Below are 26,120 nucleotides of genomic sequence, written 5' to 3' on the forward strand. Positions count from 1 at the left end.
ATGGAAGACTCATGGTTTCTCCTCCTCTGTTATGAAATATAGTTTGAAACACTTTACAATGAAAAGTGATTTATCTATTCATTCTACTAACAGATACCAGGAGCCCAATCTTACTTGAGCCCTAGGGACTAGAAGGAGAAAAGAAAACAGCAAACAGCCCCTGAGTCAGCACCAGGAAGCAGAGGAGTTGACTTCAGGGAAAAAGGGCTGACTGATGTTCCTCAGATCCCTCTGGATCTTTCTTTATGTCTTTATCTCTTTAGGAAGGATAAAGTGCAAATTAAGCAAGGATTTCATATGAAGAACAAGCTTGGGAGTTTGAAGCTAGACTCAGGGTTGGTGTGATGAGAAACAGTCTTTCATCCTGAGGAGGGAGCCTGTTATTCCGCACCAGAGCCAAGGATTCAAACCTGGGGGCCTACACACCCTGTATTTGAGCAATTGCAACTAGATGCTTTAAACATGTCTTGGTTCTTAAGAGTTTAAAATTTCTACCTACAAACCTGCTGAGGAAGAATCTGACGTCACAAGAATAAACAGCTGCAAATGCTTAATCATTAGTTACTAAACTGTCCAAACCTTTTGCATATGAATAGCTGCTGCCTCCCACAAACAAGTTACAGGTACAAGTACAGAAGTTACCACCAAACTGTGAGAACTCGTACTCTGCCAGGTTGGGACCCCAGCTCTGCTCCTGACCGGCCATCTGACCTTGAACACACTATGTCACCTCTCTGTGGCTCAGACTTCACCTAATAGTCAGGGATAAGGAGGACAGGACCTTCCAGGTTTGCTGTGAGGATTTAATGAGTTAATCTATACAAAGCACTCAAGCTGACTCCAAGGGAGCATGCTATAAACAGTTGGTTTGGTTTGTTTGTTTTTTAATAAATTTATTTACTTTATTTATTTATTTTTGGCTATGTTAGGTCTTCGTTGCTCTGCGTGGGCTTTCTCTAGTTGTGGGGAGCGGGGGCTACCCTTCGTTGCGGTGCACGGGCTTCTCATTGTGGTGGCTTCTTCTGTTGCAGAGCACGGGCTCTAGGCGCGCTGGCTTCAGTAGTTGTGGCATGAGGGCTCAGTAGTTGTGGCTCACGGGCTCTAGAGCACAGGCTCAGTAGCTGTGGAGCACGGGCTTAGTTGCTTTGCGGCATGTGGGATCTTCCCAGACCAGGGCTTGAACCCATGTCCCCTGCATTGGCAGGTGGATTCTTAACCACTGCGCCACCAGGGAAGCCCCTATAAGCAGTTTTATGATTAAATAACACAGAAGACAAACACACACACACACACACACACACACACACAGAGGTTTTCCCAACCAAGGGTCATCAGATGATAAAATAAGCTCTTCAAGACCAAAATGAAGCCCATCCCCCTTCCACATACTATATTTATCTGTGAGTAAACTGAATTAACTATATACTGAATTAGGAGGCCCAATTCTAACTGTGAGGCAGACAAAATGATACAGGAAGGCTGGGCTCCCTAACACACTGGGAGAGGAATCAAGATCAAAATCAGGGCCTTCTATGGTCAAGATGCTGTCATGCAGCTTAAGACTCCAGCCAGCAAGAGAAAGGATCTCAAACTCAAAAGGCTAAGCTGCCTTTAAATGCTGCCTGGGCAGAGTGTGCTGTGAAAGGCCCTCGACTGGTACAGCCAACACACCGCACAGAGGAACACCTCCCTCTAGGCCCCTGCATAAAGGGGGGTGGTAGACTGCCATAAAATCCGACCAGCTCATCCCCAAAGGGACACTGCTCTCAAGTCAGTCGTGCTCACTGGCAAAGAACATTCTGGTAAGAACCTTCTCTCACCTCAAGAAAGTCCACAAAGCTAGGCCCAGCACAGAAAACCTGGCAGAGGCAGGGACAGCAACCACTGCCACCTTCCCCAAACCCCAGACCTCTACCATGAAGAACTAGAGTGAAGGAGCAAAATCGAGGACCCAAGGTGACTTAGCTGAAATCATGGGTAACTACGCGTAAGCCACACTCTCTCTGAGCCGTAATTTACTATTCTGTGAAGTGAGGTGTATAACACTGACCCACCCCTTGAGGGCTGCTGGGTGCCCACAACAGACAGGAGCTCAAAGTCACTTTGTGAAATACATCTGTCTTGTGTTCACAGGGCAGACCAGGCATGGCTACTGCCTAAAGTGGTGGGAGGGGATTGCGGGGCATGGGCGCTTGTAACACAGACCACGCCACATGCTCCACCCACATTAGCCTTCAACCACAGGCAGACCGGGAGGCTGGCCCACATGACACAAATGGTCACCAATGCTCTTGTGCAACTCGACACATAGCAAAATGCAGCTCATCCTAACCAGCATGGAACTACACTTAGGAGCTCCAGGTGGATGGCTGACTGGATTTAAATGAAGACCCGAGTAAGACTTTCTATTGTTCCATGGAGCAGCTTGGAGAAAGTGCACCAGGAGAGGGAGAAGCGTCTAGTGGGTGATCCCCGAGGGTGACCACTTAATCTGTCCTCCCACTCTCTTCTGCAGCCCCTCGGAGCCTCTCACCCAACGAAAGGCAGGTGGAAGAACACAAGGTCACAGCTGCCAGCCGCCTAAAGTCTAGTACACAGGCTTAACAGACCCCAAGACTCAGTAAACAATGTCTGAATTTTGCTAATAAACCTGTACCTTCAACATTAACTTTGTGCATACCACAAACATACTATGAAACACTGAAATACAGGATTTCTTTGCTCTTCTAACTTCCTTGGATACTTTGGAACTGCATAAAGGTATACTTTACATGCCATTAACTTGATTAACATGAACATCAGGATGCAGGTGACTTCTGGGTTGGAAGGGAGGAGATTACAATCAGCAGAACCATTCAGAGGGCTTCTAAGAGCCTAGTAAAATCCTACGTTTAAAACAGGGTGGTGGCACATGCAAGTTTGTTTTAAATTCTCAATATACACCCCTTATAGATACAACTGTAAATAATATTGCTTAAAAGGACTTAATGAACTGCCATTTTTCTCTACTTCTAAAAATAACTTTTATTAAGCACTTGTTGTTGTCACGCACACTTCTGAGCATTTCACACATATTATCACAGTCCTCAAAACAACTCTTGGGGGTAAGGACCACTGGCATCCCTTTACAGATGGAGGCACTGAGGCACAGATCAGGTCCCTGTCCAAAGTCAAAAGCCCAACAGTGAAGCCAGATTCAAACTCGCTCTCAACCCTCCCCAGCTGGTAGAGGGTATGTCTGATGCTGATACTCCATGTGACCCAGGGAACAAGAAAGTAGGGTCCCAAATTGGCAGGACCTTCCTGGGAAGCATTCAGTAACCACTTCCATATCACATCTTAGGCTCAAGTCCTTCTGACTTGCCAATTTCTGCTACACTGAATCTAGTTCAGTCAAATTCATACTAAGATTTATATTATGAAAACATTCATTAAGAAAGTACTCCGGGCTTCCCTGGTGGCGCAGTGGTTTAGAGTCCGCCTGCCGATGCAGGGGACACGGGTTCGTGCCCCGGTCCGGGAAGATCCCACATGCCGCGGAGCGGCTGGGCCCGTGAGCCATGGCTGCTGAGCCTGCGCGTCCAGAGCCTGTGCTCTGCAGCAGGAGAGGCCACAACAGTGAGAGGCCCGTGTACCGAGAAAAAAAAAAAAGAAAGAAAGAAATTACTCCCAACGGCTGGAAATGGCCAGTGTAAACGTCCACAACAGGACAATGGCTACTCATGGTTGACCCACAGAGAGGAGTACTACACAGCCACTGGAAGTGGCTCATGCAAAACACTCAGTGAAAAACAGCAGGAGACAAAGCTGTCTCAGATATATGGTCAGGGTCCCAATTTGATTTTTTTTTTTTTAAATACAGAAAAGAAACGATGACCCCTGGGTGAAGAAAAGATAGATCTTCCAGTTGGTTCCCAGTACCTATTAACCTTGATGGCTGCAAGGGATGAAATTTGACCTAGGAGGGTCAGCAGATGCAGCACAGGGGCTCCAGGCAGTGAAGGCCTCTGAGGGACCTTATCAACAGCGCACCGACCACAGGGGCCACTAAGTCCTCAACAGACACTGGTAACACCACGTGGGGCCCAGAGACCTTCTGCACTTCCTTCCAGGTCCATCAGTTAATTCATCCAGAAAAGACGTGCGATGTATAAAAAGTATTTGCTAATAAGTAGATGAATAAATTAATATCTTTTAGATACAGATCCTATATGTGAGGAAGAAATCATTAACTACCACTGGGGGCCCAGTGTGGAAATCCTATTTCTGCTTTTAAAGCCTGTCATCCTAGAGCAGTATCAGAAAAACAGAAGCAATTCAAAGACAGTCCAATCCATATACTTAAGATTCTGTTTCACAGCCAAATAACTTGGATGAAATCTAGAAAGAATATGCATTAAAAGCTTTAGTGAAAAAGCTTTTCAGTAAAATCTATTATTAGTCAGAAAACAATAATATCAACAAGCTCTCGCCTTCTGTTTTACTAAAATAATTTAACATATTAAACTTGCCAACTAAGAAAAACTGAATTTCTAAGCTCAAGTCACATTAATTATATACCACTTAAATATGAATCTTTCCTTGGGAATTAAACTCATTCAGCAAACATTTTTCCCCTGCAATCTAGTTTGTGAATCTGAGTGATACCTAACTTGATCCAAAGCAATTTATCTTGAAAGTTAGGTGATGTGGTGAGGCCAGCAGGTACTGAGCTGTTTCCCCTTCTACTCAGAGGAGCTGAACCCTGGGGCTCCTCTTTCCCACTCTCCAGCTTCCAACCCCGGCTCCTTAAAGGAAACCTCCCTCAGCCTCCAAGACTGAAAGGTCAAGGGCTGAAATAAAATCTAGAGCACATGGGCACTTCCAATGAAATGAGAACCGTTCTCTAGGGTTCCAGCCCTCCCAACCCCTCCCCTCCAGCCCCCTCTTCCCCTCTCCTGCGCTGGGGATCCTCAGCAGCCCCGTTATGTTCCCCTTGCTGACACTGACCCACCAGCCATGCCCTCTCCTCCTCCTGTGTCCTTCAACCTCAGTGGGGACTGCACTGTAATCTGTCCTTGCCGGCCCACAGCTTGTGCCCCTCCCCCAGCAAGGTGCATGATCCTTGAGAGCAGCAAACGGACCTGTTGGAACTTCCTTAAAATGCCCTAGATTTTGTTTACCCTCCATTGGTGTTTCCCACACATAAACATACAACCACAGTGATATGGATAACTGTTCTAATCACCCTAACAGATTATCCTGTTTTTTTTTTTAAAAAAAAGCCAGATTAATGTGGTCAGACTTTTGTTTTTTAATCCTCTGAAGCTCCTCTCTCTTTGAAATAGGAGAAAAACAAACCAGCCCCCAGAATGCCACTGGCCATACATATCAACATCATCTGGCAGGAACACCCTTCCAGCAGTGTAAACTTACATGGTTTTGCAACGGAAGGAGAGAGACCCAGCTTATTTCTAACTAAGAATGCCTATCCTGACACCTGAAAAGGCTCCTTTAACAGATGCTTTCCTTTCCTGGGCCTTTATCTGCAAATTCTGGATAACAAGTTTCTTATTGGGAACAATAATGGCCAACTGAGACAGAGAGAGACTTTGTCCCACTGTTAACCGCTAACTCCCACAGAAGAGCTTCACAACATCATCAGTGTGCAGAGAAAGATCTATTTTGTCTAGCATGACATTCATCCACACCTCCACCAATCACCAACTTAAGAGTTCAGTTACCAGAAACAAAGAGAGGAGGAGGAAGGAAAGAAGAGCAGGCCAGGCCAGTCCAGTCTCTATTTCACCTTCTCTTAGCCAACCCCAAACATGTAAACAGCCTCCAGACTCCTAGAGTCCTAGGGAGGGACTTCAATGCCTTCAGGCCTCTCCGTCATTTTCTTCATAGTGCTTTGCCCTTTTATCAGTGCCCTGCTCTTTCTTCCCACAAATTCCTACCTTCACAACTGTCTTGTTTTTGCTGTGGTCATATGGAAACGACGTTGGAGGGGCAAATCCATAGATGGGTGGGAAAACAAACCAAACTCATGACTTTCCTGAATATGCCTATCTTCAGAGTTCTGGGCTAGAAGAAACTCCAAACTCTGTGCTTGTTTCAATCTAAAAGTCTCAAAGTAACAGCCCACAAGTCAGGCCGTGACTCAAGACCTTTAGACAGTAAACAACACCATAGCTTCACTTGAAAGAAAAAAAGCTAGAGAACATACCAAAGCTAACCACCTACTTTCACAAGGACCAGGTGATACAGATCTATCCTCCTACCTGCAAAGAAAGCACAAAGAGACTGAGCACACAGGACCTGAGCAGATCACGGCAAATGCTAATTAGATCACAAATAGCAGCTTCCAAATACTCCGGAGGGTCACGGGCCTTCCCCGATTAGAAAGCGTTTCTATCAGTGGGTTCAGGTTCACTCGGCACCTGGGGACATCTCTGAACCTGCACAGTGTCCTGGGGGCGTCCATGCCTGCATAAAGGGGCCAGAGCAGGCAGGCACCTGGACCCCATGCCAGCTCTGACCTGGTACATAAGTCAGAAGCCCACCAAGTCCCAAGTGTCTTCATCTGGAAACCAGAAGGATCCAACTGAGTAAGCATGAAGGTCCCTCCCAAAATAAAAATACTGTGGTCATCCTATGACACACAAACAACAAGTATCAGAGAGCAGAGCAGGGCCATAGGCCTAACTCCAGTCAATCAGAACTAATCTTGTTTCATCTTTCCAGTGATAAGTCATGTGGACATCAGGCACTCCTGATACATGCACTAGGGGCACCCAACTTCCTTGGGATTCTTCCTGAGTCCATAACCCCAGTTTCATCAACAAAAGACATCAGACAAACCCAAACTGAGGGACAGTCTATGAAATACCTGACCAGTACTCTTCAAAAGCATCAAGTTCATGACAAACAAGGAAAGACTGAGAAACTGTCATAGAGCAGAGGAGACCAAGGAGACCCGACAACCAAATGCAATGTGGTACCCTGGATGGGACCCTGCAACAGAAGAGGACATTGGGGGGAAACTGAGGAAATCCCAATAGGTTTGCAGTACAGTAAATAGTGTGGCACCAATGTTGAAGTCTTAGTTTTGACAGATGTGGCAGGGTTGTATAGATGTTAACATTGGGGAAGTGGGATGATGGGTATTATGGGAATTCTGTGTTGTGTTTGCAACCTTTCTATGTATCTAAAGTTATTCCAAAAATCAAGTTTATTTTATTTTTTTAATATTTATTTATTTATTTTGGCTGCTCCAGGTCGTAGTTGTGGCACGCGCAATCTTCGTTGCGGCGCGTTTAGTCGCAGCATGCAGACTCTTAGTTGTGACATGCAGGATCTAGTTCCCTGACCAGGGATCGAAACCGGGCCTCCTGCATTGGGAGCGTGGAGTCTTACCCACTGGACCACCAGGGAAGTCCCTCAAGTTTATTTTAAAAATAAGTTTGTTTGGAGGCTATTTTGATAGCTTCAAGCAAACTTAAAGGATCTGAAAACATCCTGTGTCATTAAAAAACCTGACTCAGGGGAATTCTCTGGTGGTCCAGTGGTTAGGACTCTGCGATTCCACTGCAGGGGGCACGGGTTCGGTCCCTGCTCAGGCAAGCAGTGCAGCGCGGCCAAAAACAAAAACAACAACAACAAAAAACAACTTGACTCAGAGTCCATACTGAATACTAATTTGAAAAATACAGGGCTACTAAAGGAAAATAATACACTTGAAAGGAAGGGAAAAAACCTGACACTGAATAAATTCAGTATAAATTTCCAAATACCACCACCTTCATCATGCACTGTCCAAAAGACATCCATGTTTGAAAGCACAGCAGGTCTCCCCGAGAAAGCACTAGGCAAGCACAGCTACCTGGTCTTCCCAGCACACAAAACGGCACTCCCTCCTTGAACTTCCTCCACGGTCAGCCACTTCCCTGCTCCCCTGTCCTCCCGGCTGCCCCTGCCAGGAAAGCCCCCCTGCTCGGTGCACCCCGGGGCCAGGTTCTGCTGTGTTCTTCACTGCAGCAGCCCTACAAAGGCCGGCCACCCACTCCTGGCAGGGCACTACCCTCCCTTCTGGCCGCACTGCTAACCATTTCCCCTCAGCCCCTGAAGCGCGGCCATGGTTAAGGGAGTCACAGAGCAGTGAGAGCGCGCACGTAGGCTGCCCCCCACCCACTAAGCTGCACATCAGGTCCTTTTCACCCAAGGATTCCTTCAGGGCATGAGCATGGAGCCCTGTTCTGTTGATGTCTATTCTCCTAACTCACCACCTGACCATCCTCACCCACCCACCACCCACCCCCCTCCGAAACACAAAGCTCAGTGCCAGTGCTTCTGGGTAAAAGAGTTTTCTAAGATTTAAAAAAAAAAAAAAAAAGCACTTAAATTGTATGAGTTTTGTTTTTATAGGAATGAAATAAATGTATTCGCAAATAAAATCTATATTTAGATGCACAATTTTAAAACTGTCTATCTGATAATAACAACTATGTACATACAATCGGCAGACTATAATTTTGATCAATGAAAAAAACCCATGAAAGAAAAATGCCAAACTGCAGGAAGAAAAAAATGAGTTAACAATGGAAAAAGAGAGTAGTATGGGCTGAGCTTCTGAGACTGTGCACTGAGGAAACAGTTTATTCTCTCAGTCTCCAGTCCAGGCTAAGCCACAGGCCACTCTGACAGAAAAATGCAGAATGGCTAAGGGCTCACCCTCTAGGAAGGAAGCCGGTTAATAATGACAGGACCCCAGAAATGAGCAGTTATCAAGCTTCCTGGCTTGCTAACTTACCTGCTTCCCCGGGGCCTAGCTGCTACGGATCAGACTTTCCTAAGAACATGCCTGAGCAGAGCCAGTATTCGGGCAATTTTCCCAAAGACTGGGCTGTTCTCACCATTTCCCATAGGAGAAGCACTGCTCACGGCCAGTGCTGGCACACACTTAGGTCTGAAGTTCCCATCCACTCCCGCCCTCCTCCTAGGTTGGTGGCTCTCTCACTCACACTCGTTCACCCCATATCCGTGCACAGGTGCATGGCAGGAAAACCCAAGACAAGGTGGGCTTCTCAGACACTGAGTGTTGGGATCCCCCAGGACCACCAGCCGCACAACCATCTCAGGAAGGTGGAGCCCCTCACAGCCAGGGGCACAGCTGTGGCACTGCACACACCCACAGAGCATGTGCTCCTCTTAAGACAGGACGCTCTTAGAAATTAGAGCAAAGCCAAGAGCTGGGAAAAGCTGTCTCTGACCTTACCCAAAGCAGCAAAGAGAGGTGTGCCAAAGGGACCGCAGAGCAGGGTGGCTGCTTCCGCCATGAGGGGAAAGCACCTTGGCTTCTGGTCAGAGAATGTGCTAGGGTCATCCTGATCCTCAGGGCCCACCTGCAGGTCCACAAAGCCGACGCTGGCTCTTCTACAGGTTAGATACTCAGGGTCTGACCACATGAGGACAGTGGTCCATGGCAGGGCTCATCCCTGCCTGTTGGCACAGCAGGGTAGCAGTGCCAACTTGGAGAGCCTCAGCCCAGAATACTATATGCCTGACACTAACACTTACTAATCCAGATTTAACCTGACATTTGATCACCAAAACTTCCCAGGAAGGACTGTAGTATAAAAAGGAACCAATGGCTTTCAAATACAACCTTTCAAGGGTTGAAAGGTGGTAAAAGGGTAGGTGGTATAATATATAGAGAGAAAAAAGAGCCATCCCCTTTTTGAATTATATTTCCTTAGACAATGAAGAAATGGTACATGGGACCATGTTTTTAACCATCGGACTTCTTTCTAGTTTGGAATGCTTTCATATTAAGCAACAAACAGTTTATGATGAGACCCTCCGTCCCTCAAACACATACAGCTCTGAACACAGGGAGTCAGAATACACATGCAGGATTCAGAGATGTCTTCGTTAATAAATGGCAAAAATGGTAAGACAGGCTTGTCACAAATACGCCGGGTATGAGAACCATGAAGAGAAAGCGTGAAAAAGAGTAACAGAAACCATCTAGACTCCAAGTTTAGAAAGATATATACATAACAAGGTACAGAACCTGTTTTAGAGAAACAGAACATTGAATATATAACAAAAGCTGATGCAGACCAAAGGGCGGTAGCAGGGGACACAAAGAAGCTGATTGGCCAGAAAAGGCTTCACAGCCTGGGGGTGGGGAGGCCAGTGTGTTTCCACTGAGGGGAATTTCTTCAGGCAAAGAGGAAGGGCCTAAAGAGGAGAACCTGGCAGCCGAGAACATCCTGGACACTGTCCTGGGCTTTATAGGCTGGGAAGAGAGGCCACATGGCACGGGCAACTGAGGGACGCTCGCGGAGGAGGAGCTAAGTGACAAGCCAAGAAAAGCAGGGGAAGTCACAGGAGCATTGGAATTTGGGGACCCCCACCAGCAACTCACTTCCTCACCAAGAAAGGGAAAACTAGGAAGAAAGCGTGTCAATGTTTTCAGCCCCACAAGCGACAGTGTGTGATGAGCATGCAGTGCGGCCATCCCCCTCCAGACATAACTACTTCCTTCACTGCAGGAGGGTGTCCACAGCCACGCCATCATCGAGCACAAGAACCGACTGCATTTCAGACCCGGTACAAGAGCAAGGTCTGCAAGGTAAACCTTCTTCCCCTGGACGGGGCAGAGTTCCCAGGTCCACGGCAGCCCGTGTCTTCCCAAATCTTCCAGAAACAGGGAGGGAAGATAGAAAAGTTAACTCCAAGTCCCTTTTCCCACAGGTTTCCACTGCAGGTCAAAGCACTAAGGAGAATTTCAATGCGACTTCAAGCGACTTCAAGCCTCCCAGCGAATCTTATCAACCATCTTTGACAGGATCCAATATTAGGCTGTCACTTTGAGATACAACTCCTGCTGCAGTAAAATTAATTCCAAAAAAGAAAAACAGGTTGAAGAATGAGACTTTAACAATGAATTCATTGTTAAATAAGCTTTTACCCGGATGAATTCTGCCCGAAATACTGCCGAGAGAGACACACACACAGCCTCTCATCAGCCCTCTCCAGTGTGGGCAGACCTGCCACCAGCTCCATAAACAGGCGGAAGACAGGGACCTCCAGACATACCTTCAAACCACATCTTTAAATATTTCGAAGGCTGCAAGTGGCTGGTACAGAGGGCACACAATCCTATCTGTAGGATAAAGGAGGTCACCAGGCCACCAGGAACTATGTGCCCACCTTCATCAGGCCCCTCAACTACATTACAGATGGAAACCACACTTGTTTGTTCTTCTGTGGGCCATGCACCCAGTCATGAGCTGCTAAGGTCAGATTTGTCCCTCTTTTTCACACACAGAGTTTGCAGTGCTGTTCAGTTCTGGCTTCTGTGAGCCTATGTGTAATCCAACTATATAAAAAGAAACCTGAATCAGTTGCTCTGATAAGGGATCTGAAGCCCACAAATGTAAACGCTTTATAATGAACTCTCTCTCTTAACACATTCAAAACAACTTGGAATTTCTTGGGATAAAAATTCCATTTTAGGGACTTCCCTGGCGGTCCAATGGTTAAGACTCTGCACTTCCACTACAGGGGGCACGGGTTCAATCCCTGGTCGGGGAACTAAGATCCCGCATGCCATGTGGTGTGGCCAAATAATAAATAATAAAATTCCATTTTAAATTAGGAAAATTTTCTAGACCAAGATGATGGAAGCAGACTTCATGCAACTATATAAATGCAACCAGCGTCGAGCACAGAAAACAGACCTCCCCACCTAAGAACCACCATGAACCCAACAGGCCTTTCTCCTCTAAGACATCATCATCAGAACATGTCCCCCACTGCTCTTGAGAAAATGCCCTCTGCCTGTTGTTTCATCTAGAGACTGGATACACAACTGGTTCTCAATATTCAAGTTATTTTTTTTAAAGGGTTTGGTATCACAGTGAACAACAATGCAATCCAGTTACGGAAGAATGCACTACTGAAAAGGCCTTAACAACACATGTCCAAAACTTACAGTTTCCACACCAGCACTTCCTCCCCGGTGATCTGCCCTTTGAACCTGCCTTCAAAACAACTGCTCCACACCCCTATGGCCAGCTGTCATCACAAGGGCAGACGCAGAGCAAGCACACGTTGGCCCCAACCCTCACACCTGCTGAGGGAGTCATTTCTGCATCAAGTGTTCCTCAGCAGTGGCTCCTTGCTCCATAGTCACAGAAGTGAAGTATCACGTGGGATTCCATCAAAGTCCATTTCCACAGAAGATACTTCTCAGGAAGGGACAAAGTGTAGGGCCAGTGGAGGATCTCCTCACACCATCAACTCAGAAGGGACCAACTTTGTTCGCCCCCTCATTTCTGCAGCGCTTCCCAGTTCATTACACACTTGCCCTACGTGCACCCAAACCCCGCGTTAGGTGGCTCAGCAGACAAGGGCACAGATTGAAGAGGGGGACCCACCCAGGAGCTGCCTTTTCCTCCTCCGCAAACGTGTGCTAAAGGCAGCCTAGACTGTGTATACTGACTCAAGTCTCAAGTGCCACCGCCAGTCCACCCCACCCCCCACCTCCGTCATTGTAACCCATTATCCTGTAGTATGTTCTCCATTACACTTATCATTATATAAATATACCTTACATATCTTAAAAAAAAAAAAAAAGGGCAACCTAGAGGCCAAGTCCTGCTTTGAAGAGCTGCCCAAGGCCTCTTTTCAGGTCCCATATCACCACAAGCTGCTGCTGTGATCCTTCTTATAAAACGCATGTCAGAAGAGTAGAACAAACCTACACTTCCACCTTTTATTAGTATAGGGACCTCACCTTGCCACCTCTGGACTCAGCTCAGTAAGTACTGTAGGGATGTCACAAATACATCACACTGCACGAGGCCACATGAGAAGCTCCCCAAAAGGGTGTGTGAAAATCAGAACCCACTTCTTTCCATGTTCTCTGCCTTCCCCACTGGTTTCCCACACAGATGCAGTCACCCTTGCAAAAGCCACCCTAGAGTGTGCAAGGAACCACTCTCCCTAATCAACAGTTTTACCTTTAACAAAATCGTTGCACAATTTTTTAAGAAGCAAGGATTCCAAACCTCACCCATTCAGAATATCAGCCCTCAAATAAGGAGGGACCAGAGACTCTTTCCAAACAGCTGCTTTCTGACAGTGTGAGGCTGAAACAGGCTCCAGGGGTCACAGAGTTCAGCCATCTGCCCAAAGAAATAGCTAAGTGTGCTGTCCTTCCACGAGAAGATGTCCCTCCTGCCTCCCACACGGCAGTCCGAGGACACGCACAACCCCCAGGAAGATGTCCTGGGCAGTGGTACTGAGGACTTCCCCAGACAGAGGGCTGCGACCCTCTCTCAGGGCGCCCCTCCCAGGAGGGGCAGGGTGGCACCCAGGCCTCTGCCATCGCTCAGACATGGGTTCAAACTGCACTCTATGTATTAGGTGGGTACTTAACCTCTCTGCACTGTGGAAGCTGAAGTTTCTGCACCTGTAAAATGGGAGCGACACCTATCTCACAACACTTTTGACAGAAGTCAAGCAACACAGTGTGAGCTATCTTGCAAAGTGCCTGCCTTGAAGTAAGTGCTCAATAAATGGTTCTGACAGCCTCTGGCTCACCGTAGTACCAAACTGGGCTGGGCCATTTCCAGACTTCTCAACTCATACTGCTCCCCCGCTGGCTGTACACATGTAAAGAAGAGGGAAAGTAATTGGGACGGGGCCTCTCCTAAAGTGCCACCTTAAAAATCCAGGTGCAAACTCACTTGAACAGTGCAAATCTATCTGTCCCCAGATGAAAAATCCACTACTGGGGGCATCTTTGCCGTTACTGACGGGAAATACAGCATATTCTCACATACATGTGGACAAATGTAGCTGATGAAAACACAAAAGCCTAGTTCCTCTCACTTCCTGATGGGGAGGTCCATCCTGTATTCTGTAATTCATTTTTTCTCACTGGATTCCAGTCTTTTTGTACTAAAAAGCTGCCTTCTGCAAAGAAACTCCAGATGTCAAGTGTCCATCACATGGAACCTCCAAGACTATGACACGATATGCTCTTTTCCTCTTCCCCTGTACGCCATCAGAGCGCACACCTTGTACTGCAACAGCATCACTGTGTGAAAGTTCGTCTTACAAACTTCCACGATCACTGTCAGCCCCAGCCGCCACTGAGGTCCGCCAAGCAGCCTAACTCGTGTTTTTGCGCGTTAGCCCAGGCACCCCGCGGTACAGCCACACATGTCGCAAGAGTCAAAGGCATCCCTTGGCCTTTCACCATTTTTCTCAACTGAACAGGTCCTCCTCCTCTCAGACTTCAGAGTATCACCCATCTCTACAAACCGGAGTTCTCAACCTCAAGTCCATGGACCAGCTCCAGAAGGATCAAGAGGCTCCTGAAGTAACTACAAAATTCAGTAAAGCCGTGCCGTTTTCTCAGGAGGGGACTCAGATCTTGCGTCAGACTCTCAAAAGGGCCCATGACCCCTCAGAAAGATTAACAGCCGCTACCGTGGAAAATAAGGGGTAATGTAAATTTCTTGGGTCTTCCCTCATTTAAGGGATTTGGCTTTTGAACCAGACTTTGCAAGCGGTCTCGATATTCTTCCATTCTTCACATTCGCATACAAGGTATAAATCCTTAAACCATCTTCCCAAGACTCCCGAACTTAACCGAGGGCAAACATAAAAACACTAGGGATACTTTTAGCAACAGAGAGAAAACACAGAAACACTAACGATACTTGCAACAAAACATTTAACCCAACAAGTGCTTTATCTCTTTCCTTCCCTCTAAAATCCCTCCGCCCGGTCAGGCTCACTTGCCCGCGGTGGTGGTTTCAAGCCCGGCCTCGAGGAGGCTTCCCATCACGCCAATGCCGGTGCCGGAGCGGAGCCCCAAGGCATGAAAAGCACCGAAACGCCACCCCACCGGGCCGGGAAAGGAGCATATCGAGTGTATCAGACTCCACCCCAACCGAGAATTCGGAGGGACCCGAGCATCAGGTGCTTCGAGCAAGAACTCGCACGTCCCGCTTTCGCTGCGAGCGGAGGCACTGGGACCCCGTCCCAGGTGAAGGCCCGAGGCGGTTCCTCTGCAGAAAGAACGAAAGGTAACCCCGGAGGCCTGACTCAGGCCGCGCCGCGCCGAAAACAAACTTTCCAAGCACTTCCACCGCGACGGGCCGGTGACACCTCCCCGGCCTCCCCCGCCCTCCGCGCGCCTGTCAGCGCCCCCGCCGGGCCGGCGCCCGCCTCACCCGGGCCAGGGCTTCCTGCAGCAGCCAAGCGGCGCCCCCACGGCGCCCAGGGTCCCAGGTCCGGCCGCTCGCCGCAGGTGAGGCGCCGCCCGGCCCCCGGGACCGCGGGCCGCCCCGCCGGGCCCCGGCGACCGCCGCGCTTGGCAGGGTGACGGGCCGGCGCACCCGGGCGGCTGCCGCGCACTCACCAGCTGGCTGGTGGTCCTGGCCATGGGCCCCGCGCCTGCACGGCGACTCCCCCGCAGCGCTGCGTGGCTCGGCGCCTCCTCAGCGTCCTCCTCCCCGCAGCGGAGCCCCAGCAATGGCCGCCCGCATCCTGCGCCCGCCCCGCGGCCTGCCGCCCCCAGAGCCGCCCCGCCCCCGCGCGACGCCAGGCGGGACTTCCGCCACGCCGCCGCCACCGCCGGCGCCCATTGGCCAGACTCGCCGTCGCTCTGCCGCTGCCCTGGCCAGCCCCGCCGGCGCCTCCGAGCTGCATTTCCGGGTTGGGGCCCGGCAGGCGGGAGAGGCTCGGCCCCGCCTCGGGCGCGGGGGGTTTGGGGGGAGCTCCGCGCGAGCCAATCCCAGGGCCGCGGGGCGGGGCCGGGCGCGGAACCGGGCGAGCTGTCATCCCGGCTGCCAGACAGGAAAACTGAGGCTCGCTGGGGTCGGCCCCGAGGGGGGAGTGGGGCTGGACTCCAACCGTGCAGCTTCGACTCCGGAGCGGGGCTCTGAGTAAAACATCGAGAGGAGCAACTTCAGTAGTTGCAAAACTAAGAAGTGTTCGCGGAAGGAAATCTAGACTTTAAAGCCATAGCTAGAAGACAGGAAACAATCCCATCTCATCACTGCTAATAGTCCCAGGGACACCTTAAGAACTTTCTACTCTGCTTATAAATTTTTTTGGAGCTGTTGTTGTTGACGATGATGATGTTGAATTTTTTGGTAGTTGTTATTGTTGTTGATGACGATGATATTGTTGCTTTTTTAAATTGTGGTAAAATACACATAAAATTTACCACCTTAACCATTTTGGAGTTCAGTGGTATTAAGTACATTCATTCAATTTGTTCTAAGATGATGTTGTTTCAAACAAAATTAGAATCGCCTTGTTACCTGAAGGTTTGCATATTTTAAAATAACTTTTTTTCTATTTCCAAAAGAAATACATGTTCATTTTTTAAAATAATGATTTAGACAATACAGAGAAGTAACCGTAAGATAAATTAATCCTTCATCCCACTGGCCAGAATTAATTGTTGATTAGCACTGATGGCTGCGAACGTTCACTTGGTGCTTACTCTTATTAAGGAATTTTCATGTCTAGGGCTTCCCTGGTGGCACAGTGGTTAAGAATCCGCCTGCTGCTCTTTTCTCATCTCCCATCCTATGAGTGGTTGAATTTGCTCCTCGCCATGTCTTCTCACAAGACTTTCAGGATCAAGCGATTCCTGGCCAAGAAACAAAAGCAGAATCGTCCCATTCCCCAATGGATTCGAATGAAAACTGGTAATAAAATCAGGTACAACTCCAAGAAAAAACATTGGAGAAGAACCCAGCTGGGTCTATAAGGAGCTTCACATATAAGGTGGCACACATGTATGCTATCAAGGTCAATTGCATCTTACTGTATCAGAACATCACTAGTGTCTGGAACAGCTGCCTGTGTTTGATGGGAGAAATGGAATGGCCCTCTCCTCTTTTTTTGATCTTTCCTCACCACTGTTCACTGTGTAACTCAGAAATAAATATGAAACCTTTTGTTGGAAAAAAGCAAAAAAGAATCTGCCTGTCAATGCAGGGGACACAGGTTCGATCCCTGGTCCGGGAAGATTCCACACGTCGCGGAACAACTAAGCCTGTGCACCACAACTACTGAGCCTGTGCTCTAGAGCCCGCGAGCCATAGCTACTGAGCCCACGTGCCACAACTACTGAAGCCCACATGCCTAGAGCTCGTGCTCCACAACAAAGAGAAACCAACCATAATGAGAAGCCTGCACACTGCAACAGAGAGTAGCCCCCGCTCACCCCAACTAGAGAAAGCCCGTGCCCAGCAACAGTCCCAATGCAGCCAAAAATTAATTAATTAATAAAAAGGCAAATGTAACCCCTATCCCTCAGAAGGCTCCCGCTGTTTTTTTTTTTTTTTAATTTATTCATTTATTTATTTTTGGCTGCGTTGGGTCTTTGTTGCTGCCCATGGGCTTTCTCTAGTTACGGCGAGCAGGGGCTACTCTTCGTAGCAGTGCACGGGCTTCTCATTGCGGTGGCTTCTCCTGTTGCGGAGCATGGGCTCTAGGCACTCAGGCTTCAATAGTTGTGGCACACAGGCTCAGTAGTTGTGGTACACGGGCTTAGTTGCTCTGTGGCATGTGGGATCTCCCCGGACCAGGGATCAAACCCGTGTCTCCTACCTTGGCAGGCGGATTCTTAACCACTGCACCACCAGGGGAGGCCCAGGCTGCCGCTGTTTTGATACTCACTGTTTTCACTTACCAGTGTATCATCGTGTACCCTGTCTAGCTCCCCTGATATCTGATTGCTGCCTTCCTCAGTTGTAAGGACTACAGAGGACCCCACTGGAGGAAGCCTAGAGTCTATAGATCCATGTATTGATCAAGCTCCCTCCTGACACTGAAGTGGTTCCCAGACTTCTACCTCATGAACAAGGCCCTGCATGTCAATCCAGGCACACGCTTACTTCTTCCCTTAGTAAATTCTTAGTAGACGTAATTGCTGGGTCAAAATGCCGGTATCCCCTTCAGGACTTTTGCTGCAAATTGCTATTTGCCTACCCCACTCTGAGAGTGAGACACTCTCACCCTCAGGGGACACAAAGACAGGTCCAAGGTAGACACCGCTCTGGCTCCCATACCAAGCCACATCCAACATTATACTACATCAATAACCACTACTGCATATTAAGAGCAGTGTATTGGATTTTGCCTCAAACAATAGGTACTACGACCATTTCCATTCTTTACATGAGGAAAGCAAGGCTTCAGTGACTTTGTTATTCTTGGTCACAGAGTTACTAGGTTACATAGCACAGGACTCAAAACCAGTCCCGACCAACACCGACGCCCTGCTCTCGGCCACTGGGCTCAACTGCCTCCCAACAACTCTTATTTTCTATTTATTTCAATCCTCACAAAGTAATAATACTTTATCCTCAAAGAATGCTAACCACTTTATCTTCTCGCCACAACCTTGAGATACTCAATGTTTATTACCATCTTACAACTGAAGAAATTTGCCAGACACAACGTTAAATGTGAATGTAAATATATATATAGCTATAGAGTCTAAAAATATATATCTTGGGACTTCCCTGGCCGTCCAATGGTTAAGACTCTGCACTTCCAATGCAGGGGACGTGGGTTTGATCCCTGGTCAGGGAACTAAGATCCCACAAGCCCCGCGGCATGACCAAAAAATATGTGTGTGTGTGTGTGTGTGTGTGTATGTGTGTATCACAAGCACCCTTTCTCAGAAAGTTACTGAAGCATGAGCTCCACCAAATGAGGGGGTAAGCACACAGATGGGCAATAAAGGGAAGTCCCAGGAACTGTCCATTCAACAAGCACGTATTGCACCTCCCCTCCATGCCAAGCACTGTGGTAGACATTGGCAATTCACTGGTGAACAAAACACAAAAATCTCTGCCCTCGTGGCACTCTGATACCACCGGTGGGGTGCAGAGGGGGGCAGCAACCATAATAAATAAGCACATCTTATGGGATGTTGGAAGGTAATAAGTCCTGTGGGGAAGAAAGAAAATCAGGTAAGTGGGGCAAGGAGTGCCCAGGGAGAAGGTGCAATTGAAATGGATAATGGGGAGAAATCCCAAGATTCCTCAGACCCAAGGGAAGCGAGCAGGCTTCAGAGGGCTCCCCCAAAATAATGAAAATGATAGATTCTATGATAGGTTTCACCACATTAAAAAATTGAATTAAGAAGCTGACAGACAGGGCTTCCCTGGTGGTTCAGTGGTTGAGAGTCCGTCTGCTGATGCAGGGGACACGGGTTCGTGCCCCGGTCCGGGAAGATCCCACATGCTGCGGAGTGGCTGGGCCCGTGAGCCATGGCCGCTGAGCCTGCGCGTCCGGAGCCTGTGCTCCACAACAGGACAGGCCACAACAGTGAGAGGCACGCGTAATGCAAAAAAAAAAAAAGAAGCAGCTGACAGATGAGAAAAACTTCAGAAAAACAGCCACACCAAAAACGAAGCACACATAACTTCCCTGGTGGCACAGTGGTTAAGAATCTGCCTGCCAGTGCAGGGGACACGGGTTCAATCCCTGGTCCGGGAAGATCCCACATGCCACAGAGCAACTAAGCCCGTGCACCACAACTGCTGAAGCCCGCGAGCCTAGAGCCAGTGCTCTGCAATAAGAGAGGCCACCGCAGTGAGAAGCCCGTGCACCACAACAAAGAGTAGCCCCTGCTCGCCACAACTAGAGAAAGCCCATGCGCAGCACCGAAGACCCAACAGAGCCAAAATAAATAAATAAATATTAAAATAAATATAAAAAAAAGAAAGAAAGCACAATCGCAGTTCACGAGGGAGCGCACTCATCTCAGCACTGAGTGATATTACAGGCATAACACAGATGCACTGATTCAACCAGTAATACTATACTCCACCCTGGCAGGATCCCGAGAGGAAGTGGGGTATGAGAGAGCAGAATTCTCACCTATTTTAACAGAAAGGCAATAGATAATGACCACAAGTGATAAAGCAAATCATAAAGTACAAAGACATTACTTCGAAAGATGGACAGAAATGATAGGAAGAACACTTACACCAGTGGTAAGTGGGCTGTGAGTAGGGAGCTATGTGGCGGGGGCTGCTGCTTTTCATTACAAGCCTTTCTAGGGCTGTTTGGCCTCTTAAACATTGATGCAAATAATGATTAATAAATTGGTATATCTTCTTCACGGAAATTCTAAGAAGCTCTCACTTGTGAATGTAAAGCTGTGTGAGGATGTCTATGACCACATGGCTTTAATAAGAAGCAAAAAACATAAAAGAAAAACAACCAAAATATTTATCAAGAGAGTGGTAAAGTAAATTAGGTACATTCCTCCTGAATTCTCTGCAGCTGCTGAAAAGCACAGGGCAAAGCTCTAACACAGAAAAAGAGTAAGGGCAGAGAAGCAAGTTGCAGAATATGAACTGGAGTCTTAGCCTTTTAAAAATTAGAGTCTATGACACCAAAGCATGGCCAATGGGGATCTTGAGTTATGCAAGGAAAAACAGGGAGGTGAACAAAGCTTGAGGAAAACGTCCGTGGTCGACACCAGAGCCTGCTGGAGAGCAGGTGGAGGGGATCACACACAGCTTCAGGGGAAGGGGTGAGGGGAGAGGGGGAGGCCATGGCCCTGAAGAAGTCTGCCGAGCAGGCAGCAGGGGCAGGGCAGGGAGGGACAGCTGAAAGAAGAACGAAGGACAATTCTCAGTCTTCACGGGGCCAAAAGGCAGCCAGCGTGCAAAGCCCAAGTCACGCCAGGCCGCTCCTCTCACCTTGCGAGAGGCAGGGTACCCCCTCCATGGGCTGGGTTTGGCTGCCCATCCCAGGACAGTGGGCAGCAAGGGAGATGGACTCACCTGGCCCAGCACAGTTCATTGGCACCCCAGCTGGAGAAAGGAGAGGGACGGTCCATGGCTCTGATCTGTCCCTTCCCTACCCAGAGCCTCTATCTCTGGCTGGCTTGAGAGTGACCTCAGGCCAGGAGTGCAAGGGCTTGGCCTGATGTTGTGAGGTCATGTTCTGCCCAGGGAGGGGCAGGAGGATGACTGTAACCATCCTGGGAGGGGGCTGGAAGGCTGCTTTAAGCACATGGCCCATGTGTGTGGAGCACTTGTTGTAAATCAGGCCCTGTGCTTGCAGTTGGCCTGTGCTGTTTCCTATGTTTCACTCACTTCCGTAACCCTCGTGGCACGAGGGAGGAAACGGGTTCAGAGGCTACAGAACCTGCCTAACATCACACAGCTAGTGTTAATTATCTAGTACTGTGCAACAAATGATCTTAAAACTTAGAGGCATAAATCAGCACACATTGATGATCTCATGGTTCCTGTGAATAAGGAATATGGGAGCAGTTTGGCTAGATGGTCCTGTCTCAGGGTCTCTCATGAGGTTGTGGGCAAGTTGTCAGCTCAGGCTGTCACTGAAAGGCTCAACTGAGGCTGGAGGATCCACTTCCAAGATGGCCCATTCACCCAGCTGCTGCTGGAAGCCTCAGTTCCTCATCATGGGGTCTCCTCCACAGGGCTGTCTGTTTTCATGCCACAGCAGCTGGCTTTCCCCAGAGTGAATGAGTCTAGAGAACACCCAAGATTGAAGCTGCAGTGACTTTTACAACCTAATCTTGGAAGCGATATAGCATCACTTCTGACACGGTCTGTGGGTCACAGGGTACCCCTGGTACCATGTGGGAGGAACTGCAGGAGAGTGTGAGTTCCAGGAGGTGGGATCGCTGGGGGCCATCTTCAAGGCTGGCCACCACAGCTGGTCAAGGGCAGAGCCAGGACTCCAATCCCGCTAGGACGCAGGGAGAGACAAGGTGAGAGAAGCAGGCCAGGCCCACACCCCCGGAGGTTTAGTGAGCCCGGGAAGAAAGCGCTCTACCTGGAAAAGGGGAGGCAGGGAGACCAGTTAGGACACATCCAGTTAGGGAGAGACATGGGGACTCTCAAAAGATAATGGGGGGGACTTCCCTGGTGGCGCAGTGGTTAAGAATCCGCCTGCCAATGAAGGAGACATGGGTTCGATCCCTGGTCCAGGAAGATCCCCCATGCTGCGGAGCAACCAAGCCCGTGTGCCATAACTACTGAGCATGAGTGCTGCAACTACTGAAGCCCACGCACCTAGAGCCCATGCTCCACAACAAGAAGCCACCACAATGAGAAGCCTGCGCACCGCAAGGAAGAGTAGCCCCTGCTCGCTGCAACTAGAGAAAGCCCGTGTGCAGCAATGAAGACCCAACGCAACCAAAAAAAAAAGATATTTGGCGTGGTCTCTGCCTCTGCCTACTAAGTCCCTGGTCACCATGGCTGAGGTTTGCTCGTGGCTGCCGGTGGATGGATGAAAGATGCCAAATTCGCCAACGATTTCCAAGCCACCTGGGTAAATATCCTCCCATGTGAATCATGCTATGTGAGGAAAAAACCTAGACTGAAAGTCTGGAAATGGAAAGTTGCATGAGGTCTCAGGCAAGTAAGCTTCTCTCTCTGAAACTCAGCTTCCCCAACTTTAAAATGGGCTGACTCCCCATACTGGTCAAAATTCCAAAGACTGAAAACATCCAGTGTCGATAAGCATGTAGGGCAACTAGCACCTTCATACACTGATAGTTGTAATGTAGTATCCCCTTTAGACCCAGGCAGTGGGGAGCCCTGGCCTAGGCCCTTCTCTCTAGAAGGTATGGTGGGGAGAATAACAGAATAACAGCACCTCCAAAGATGTCCACATCCTAATCCCCCAACCTGTGAATATGTTATCTTATATGGAAAGGGGGAATTAAGGTTGCTAGGCAGCTGACCTTAAAATCAGGAGATTAGGGACTTCGCTGGTGGTCCAGTGGTTAAGAATCCGCCTTTCAATGCAGGGAACGTGGGTTCAATCCCTGGTCGGGGAACTGGGATCCCACATGCTGCAGGGCAACTAAGCCCACGTGCTGCAACGAAGAGCCTGCCGCAACAAAGAGTGTGCGTGCCGCAACTAAGATGCGACACAGCCAAAAAATAAAATAAATAAATTTTAAAAATCAGGGGATCATCCAGGTAGGGCCAATGTAATCACAAGTGTCCTTTAAAGATGGAAGAGACAGAAAGAGTCATGATCAGAGTGATGTAATGTGAGAAACTGGACTGCCATTGCTGGCTTTGCCAATGGAAGGGGGTCATGAGCCAAGGAATGCCAGTAGCATGTACCAGCTGGAAAAGGTAAGAAAACAGATTCTCCCCTAGAGCTGCCACAACCTTGATGTTAGACCATTGAGGTTTATTTTTGACTCTGACCTTCAGAATTGTAAAATAATTTATGTCTTTTTAAACCACTAAATTTGTGGTAATTTGTTCCAGCAGCACTAAGAAACTAATACAGAAGACCCTTCTGTGGCCACAGGATGGAGGAGGAACCCACAGGGCCCAAAGGAGTGCCCAGGCAGGGCCCCCTTCAGCCTTTTACATACACTTGAGCATCAGAATCCGCAGAGTTCCCTGTGCATCACTCCAGGGTCCATCCTCCCCAGGGCAGCTGGGGTGGGTGGGGAGGAACCCAGCTGGTCCATGGTGGGATCTGGTTATTAGGTCAAGGAACATCCATTTTAGAGAACACTGGGTACCTTGTTAAAACAGTGAGACAGATCCACGCATCCCCACCTGGGAAGCTCTCCACTTCACGTTGTTCAATTTAAAAAAATAGTGAATGTTAGAGCAGTATTAAAAGTGTATAGGACTTCCCTGGCGGCCCAGTGGTTAAGACTCTGCGCTTCCACTGCAGAGGGCGTCGATTTGATCCCTGATCAGAGAACTAAGATCCCACAATCCACACAGCGGGCCAAAACAAAAACAAAACAGTGCAATCCCAGGTTGTAAAACAAAGACATAAATGTGGAAACAAGTCCAGGGTCACGTTGTAAAGAACCACACCAAGCTGTTAACGGTGGGGGAGTGGGGCAGAGGGGCGTGGAAAAGAGGGTTGTGGTGCAGGGGGTTCTACAGGCAGGCGATGGAACGGAGAGGGAACAGGCGCAAAGAGGCGGGGCCGGGCGGGTCTGGGCGCTGGGCCGCCCTTAAACTGGGTCAGAGGGCTCCGCGCACCCCTATCGCTCGGGGGAGGCGCGGCTCTCCGCAGGGCGGCCCAGATTGGCCAGAGCCAGAAGCCCGCCCACAGGAAGGAGCCCCGCACAGGGCGAGCGAGTCAGCGGGTGCCGCACCCCTTCCCGGACCTGCAGGTCCTCTTAGCCCGGGCGCGCAGCGTAGCGGGTTGGACCAGGTTCATTGTGGACGAACCGCCCCTCAGGCACAGCCCGGTTCGGCGTGGCCCGTAAGTCGGTCCCCAACCCCCAAACGGACTTCTCCGGCCGGGACCACCCGGAACCCCTGCACGAATCCGCGTGCGACCCCGAGCGCATTAATGGCCCACCATGGTGCCTGGTGAGCTCGGGGCCTAGGAGGCCCGTCATCCCGATGACAAGCCCGAGGCTTCGGGAGGGACCCCTCAGCGATGAGACTCCAACTCGAACCGCAGGCGCTCGGCACAGTCCAGAAGCGTCCAGTGGAAGCCTCGCAGCACCCAGGCTCGGCAGCCAGGTGTCCCCCGCCCCCACCCAGGGGAGTCGCGACGCGGCGGCCGCGTGGGCTGAGCACCTCCCTGCAGAGCCTCTCTTACCAACGCTGGGCCCTTGAGTCCTCCCACCCACACCCAAACAAGCCACGAAAGAGAAGCTGGGAGCCCCCAGGTCACCTCCCCGGATCCCACTCCAGCTTCTCCAAATAGTGAAAGTCGCCCGCACCCACCAGTGACTCAGGCACACACCTGGTGTCACCTCCCCCGCCCCCCCAGTCCACACCCACACCAGAGCAAGCCTGTCCCCATACTTTGTCTCTGGCCCCACTGCCACCCGACAGCCAGTCCCTCAGGGTCTCCTTGTTACCCCCACACCCCCAGCAACCAGAAGGAGCACTTAAAATGCCAGGGCATCCTTGTGTTTAAAGCCCAGCAGCGTCGGGCTTCCCTGGTGGCGCAGTGGTTGAGAGTCCGCCTGCTGATGGACATGGGTTCGTGCCCCGGTCCGGGAAGATCCCACATGCCGTGGAGCGGCTGGGCCCGTGAGCCATGGTCGCTGGGCCTGCGCGTCCGGAGCCTGTCCTCCGCAACGGGAGAGGCCACAACAGTGAGAGACCCGTGTACTGCAAAAAAATAAAAAAATAAAACCCAGCAGACTCAAAACTCAAAACCAAAGCGAGCGAGGTGGGTGCAGAGCTGGGGGAGGTGGGGTGGGAGTGGGAGTGTCCTTGGTGCAGTTCCCCTTTGGGGAGATCTGGAGATGATAATGGGGATGTGAATGTACTTAATGCCACTGATCTTTGCACTTAAAAATGGTTAAAATGGTGAATGTTACATATATTTGACAAAACAAACTCACTCCAGTGGCTGCCCCCACACCCCAAATAAAATCCAAACTCCCAGGCCAACTGCAAGGCCCAGCTCCCCACGCTGTGGTTCCACTAAAGCCCCCAGGTCACCTCCTCCTCCAGCCCTAGCATCCATCTGTGTTCCATCAACACACTAAGCCTGTGCACTGGGCCTTTGTGGGGCAGTTCCCTTCGCTTCCAGCCCAGCATTCACTCCCACTCTCCCTGGTGTCACTCTTGCTGACCACCATCTCAACTAGCCCCTCTGTGATTCTCCACCCAGAGAGGCAGCATGGTAGCAGGGTTAACAGAGGCCCGGCAGCTGGGCAGGCCAGGCCACGTCCCCACCCCAGTGCTCACCAGCTCTGGGACTTGGTGCCCCCGTTTCCCCAGCTGAGAAATAAGGATGACAAACAGGAACCCCTTTGGATTGTGGACAGAAGGAAGGAGTACTAGTACATGCTAGAGCACTAGGAGGCCTGGCACTGGTGGGTACTGTAAAAGCTCCTCCCTATTGGGCTCCTGCAGGTGGCCCCCACCCCAGGCCATCCCTCAGGCCTGCATCACATGGTTGTTCTTCCCAGCCTATTCACCATCAAACACAGCTGGGACCTGCAACCGTTTTTGTCACCTTGGGCCTGGAGACACTTCCTTTAGTGGCTCTGAGGCAGAGGCAGGAGGGGCAGTGGCCCGGCCACATACAATGGTGCCCCATGACCTCCTGCACCAAGGGCTGCTCCTGTGTGAAAGGGG

The 26,120-nt window shown here is 49.7% G+C and overlaps 1 protein-coding gene and 1 pseudogene across 1 annotated transcript in view; one reads left to right on the top strand and one right to left on the bottom strand.

Annotated features, from left to right (window-relative positions):
- The window catches only part of PDPK1 (3-phosphoinositide dependent protein kinase 1), a 71,817-nt gene extending 55,953 nt beyond the window's left edge, over positions 1 to 15,864 (bottom strand). The window contains 2 exon segments of the mRNA XM_027117729.1: positions 15,428 to 15,474; positions 15,477 to 15,864. Coding sequence (XP_026973530.1) covers positions 15,428 to 15,474; positions 15,477 to 15,849 — 420 coding nt within the window. The 5' untranslated portion in view covers positions 15,850 to 15,864.
- Positions 15,865 to 15,969: 105 nt separating this feature from the next.
- Positions 15,970 to 17,027, top strand: LOC113626311 (60S ribosomal protein L39 pseudogene; annotated as a pseudogene).
- The last annotated feature ends 9,093 nt before the right edge of the window (positions 17,028 to 26,120 follow it).

The sequence above is a fragment of the Aethalodelphis obliquidens genome, unplaced genomic scaffold (assembly GCF_003676395.1).
Source record: "Aethalodelphis obliquidens isolate GAN/ISIS:26980383/991018 unplaced genomic scaffold, ASM367639v1 scaffold18, whole genome shotgun sequence".
Classification (NCBI taxonomy): Eukaryota; Metazoa; Chordata; class Mammalia; order Artiodactyla; family Delphinidae; genus Aethalodelphis; species Aethalodelphis obliquidens.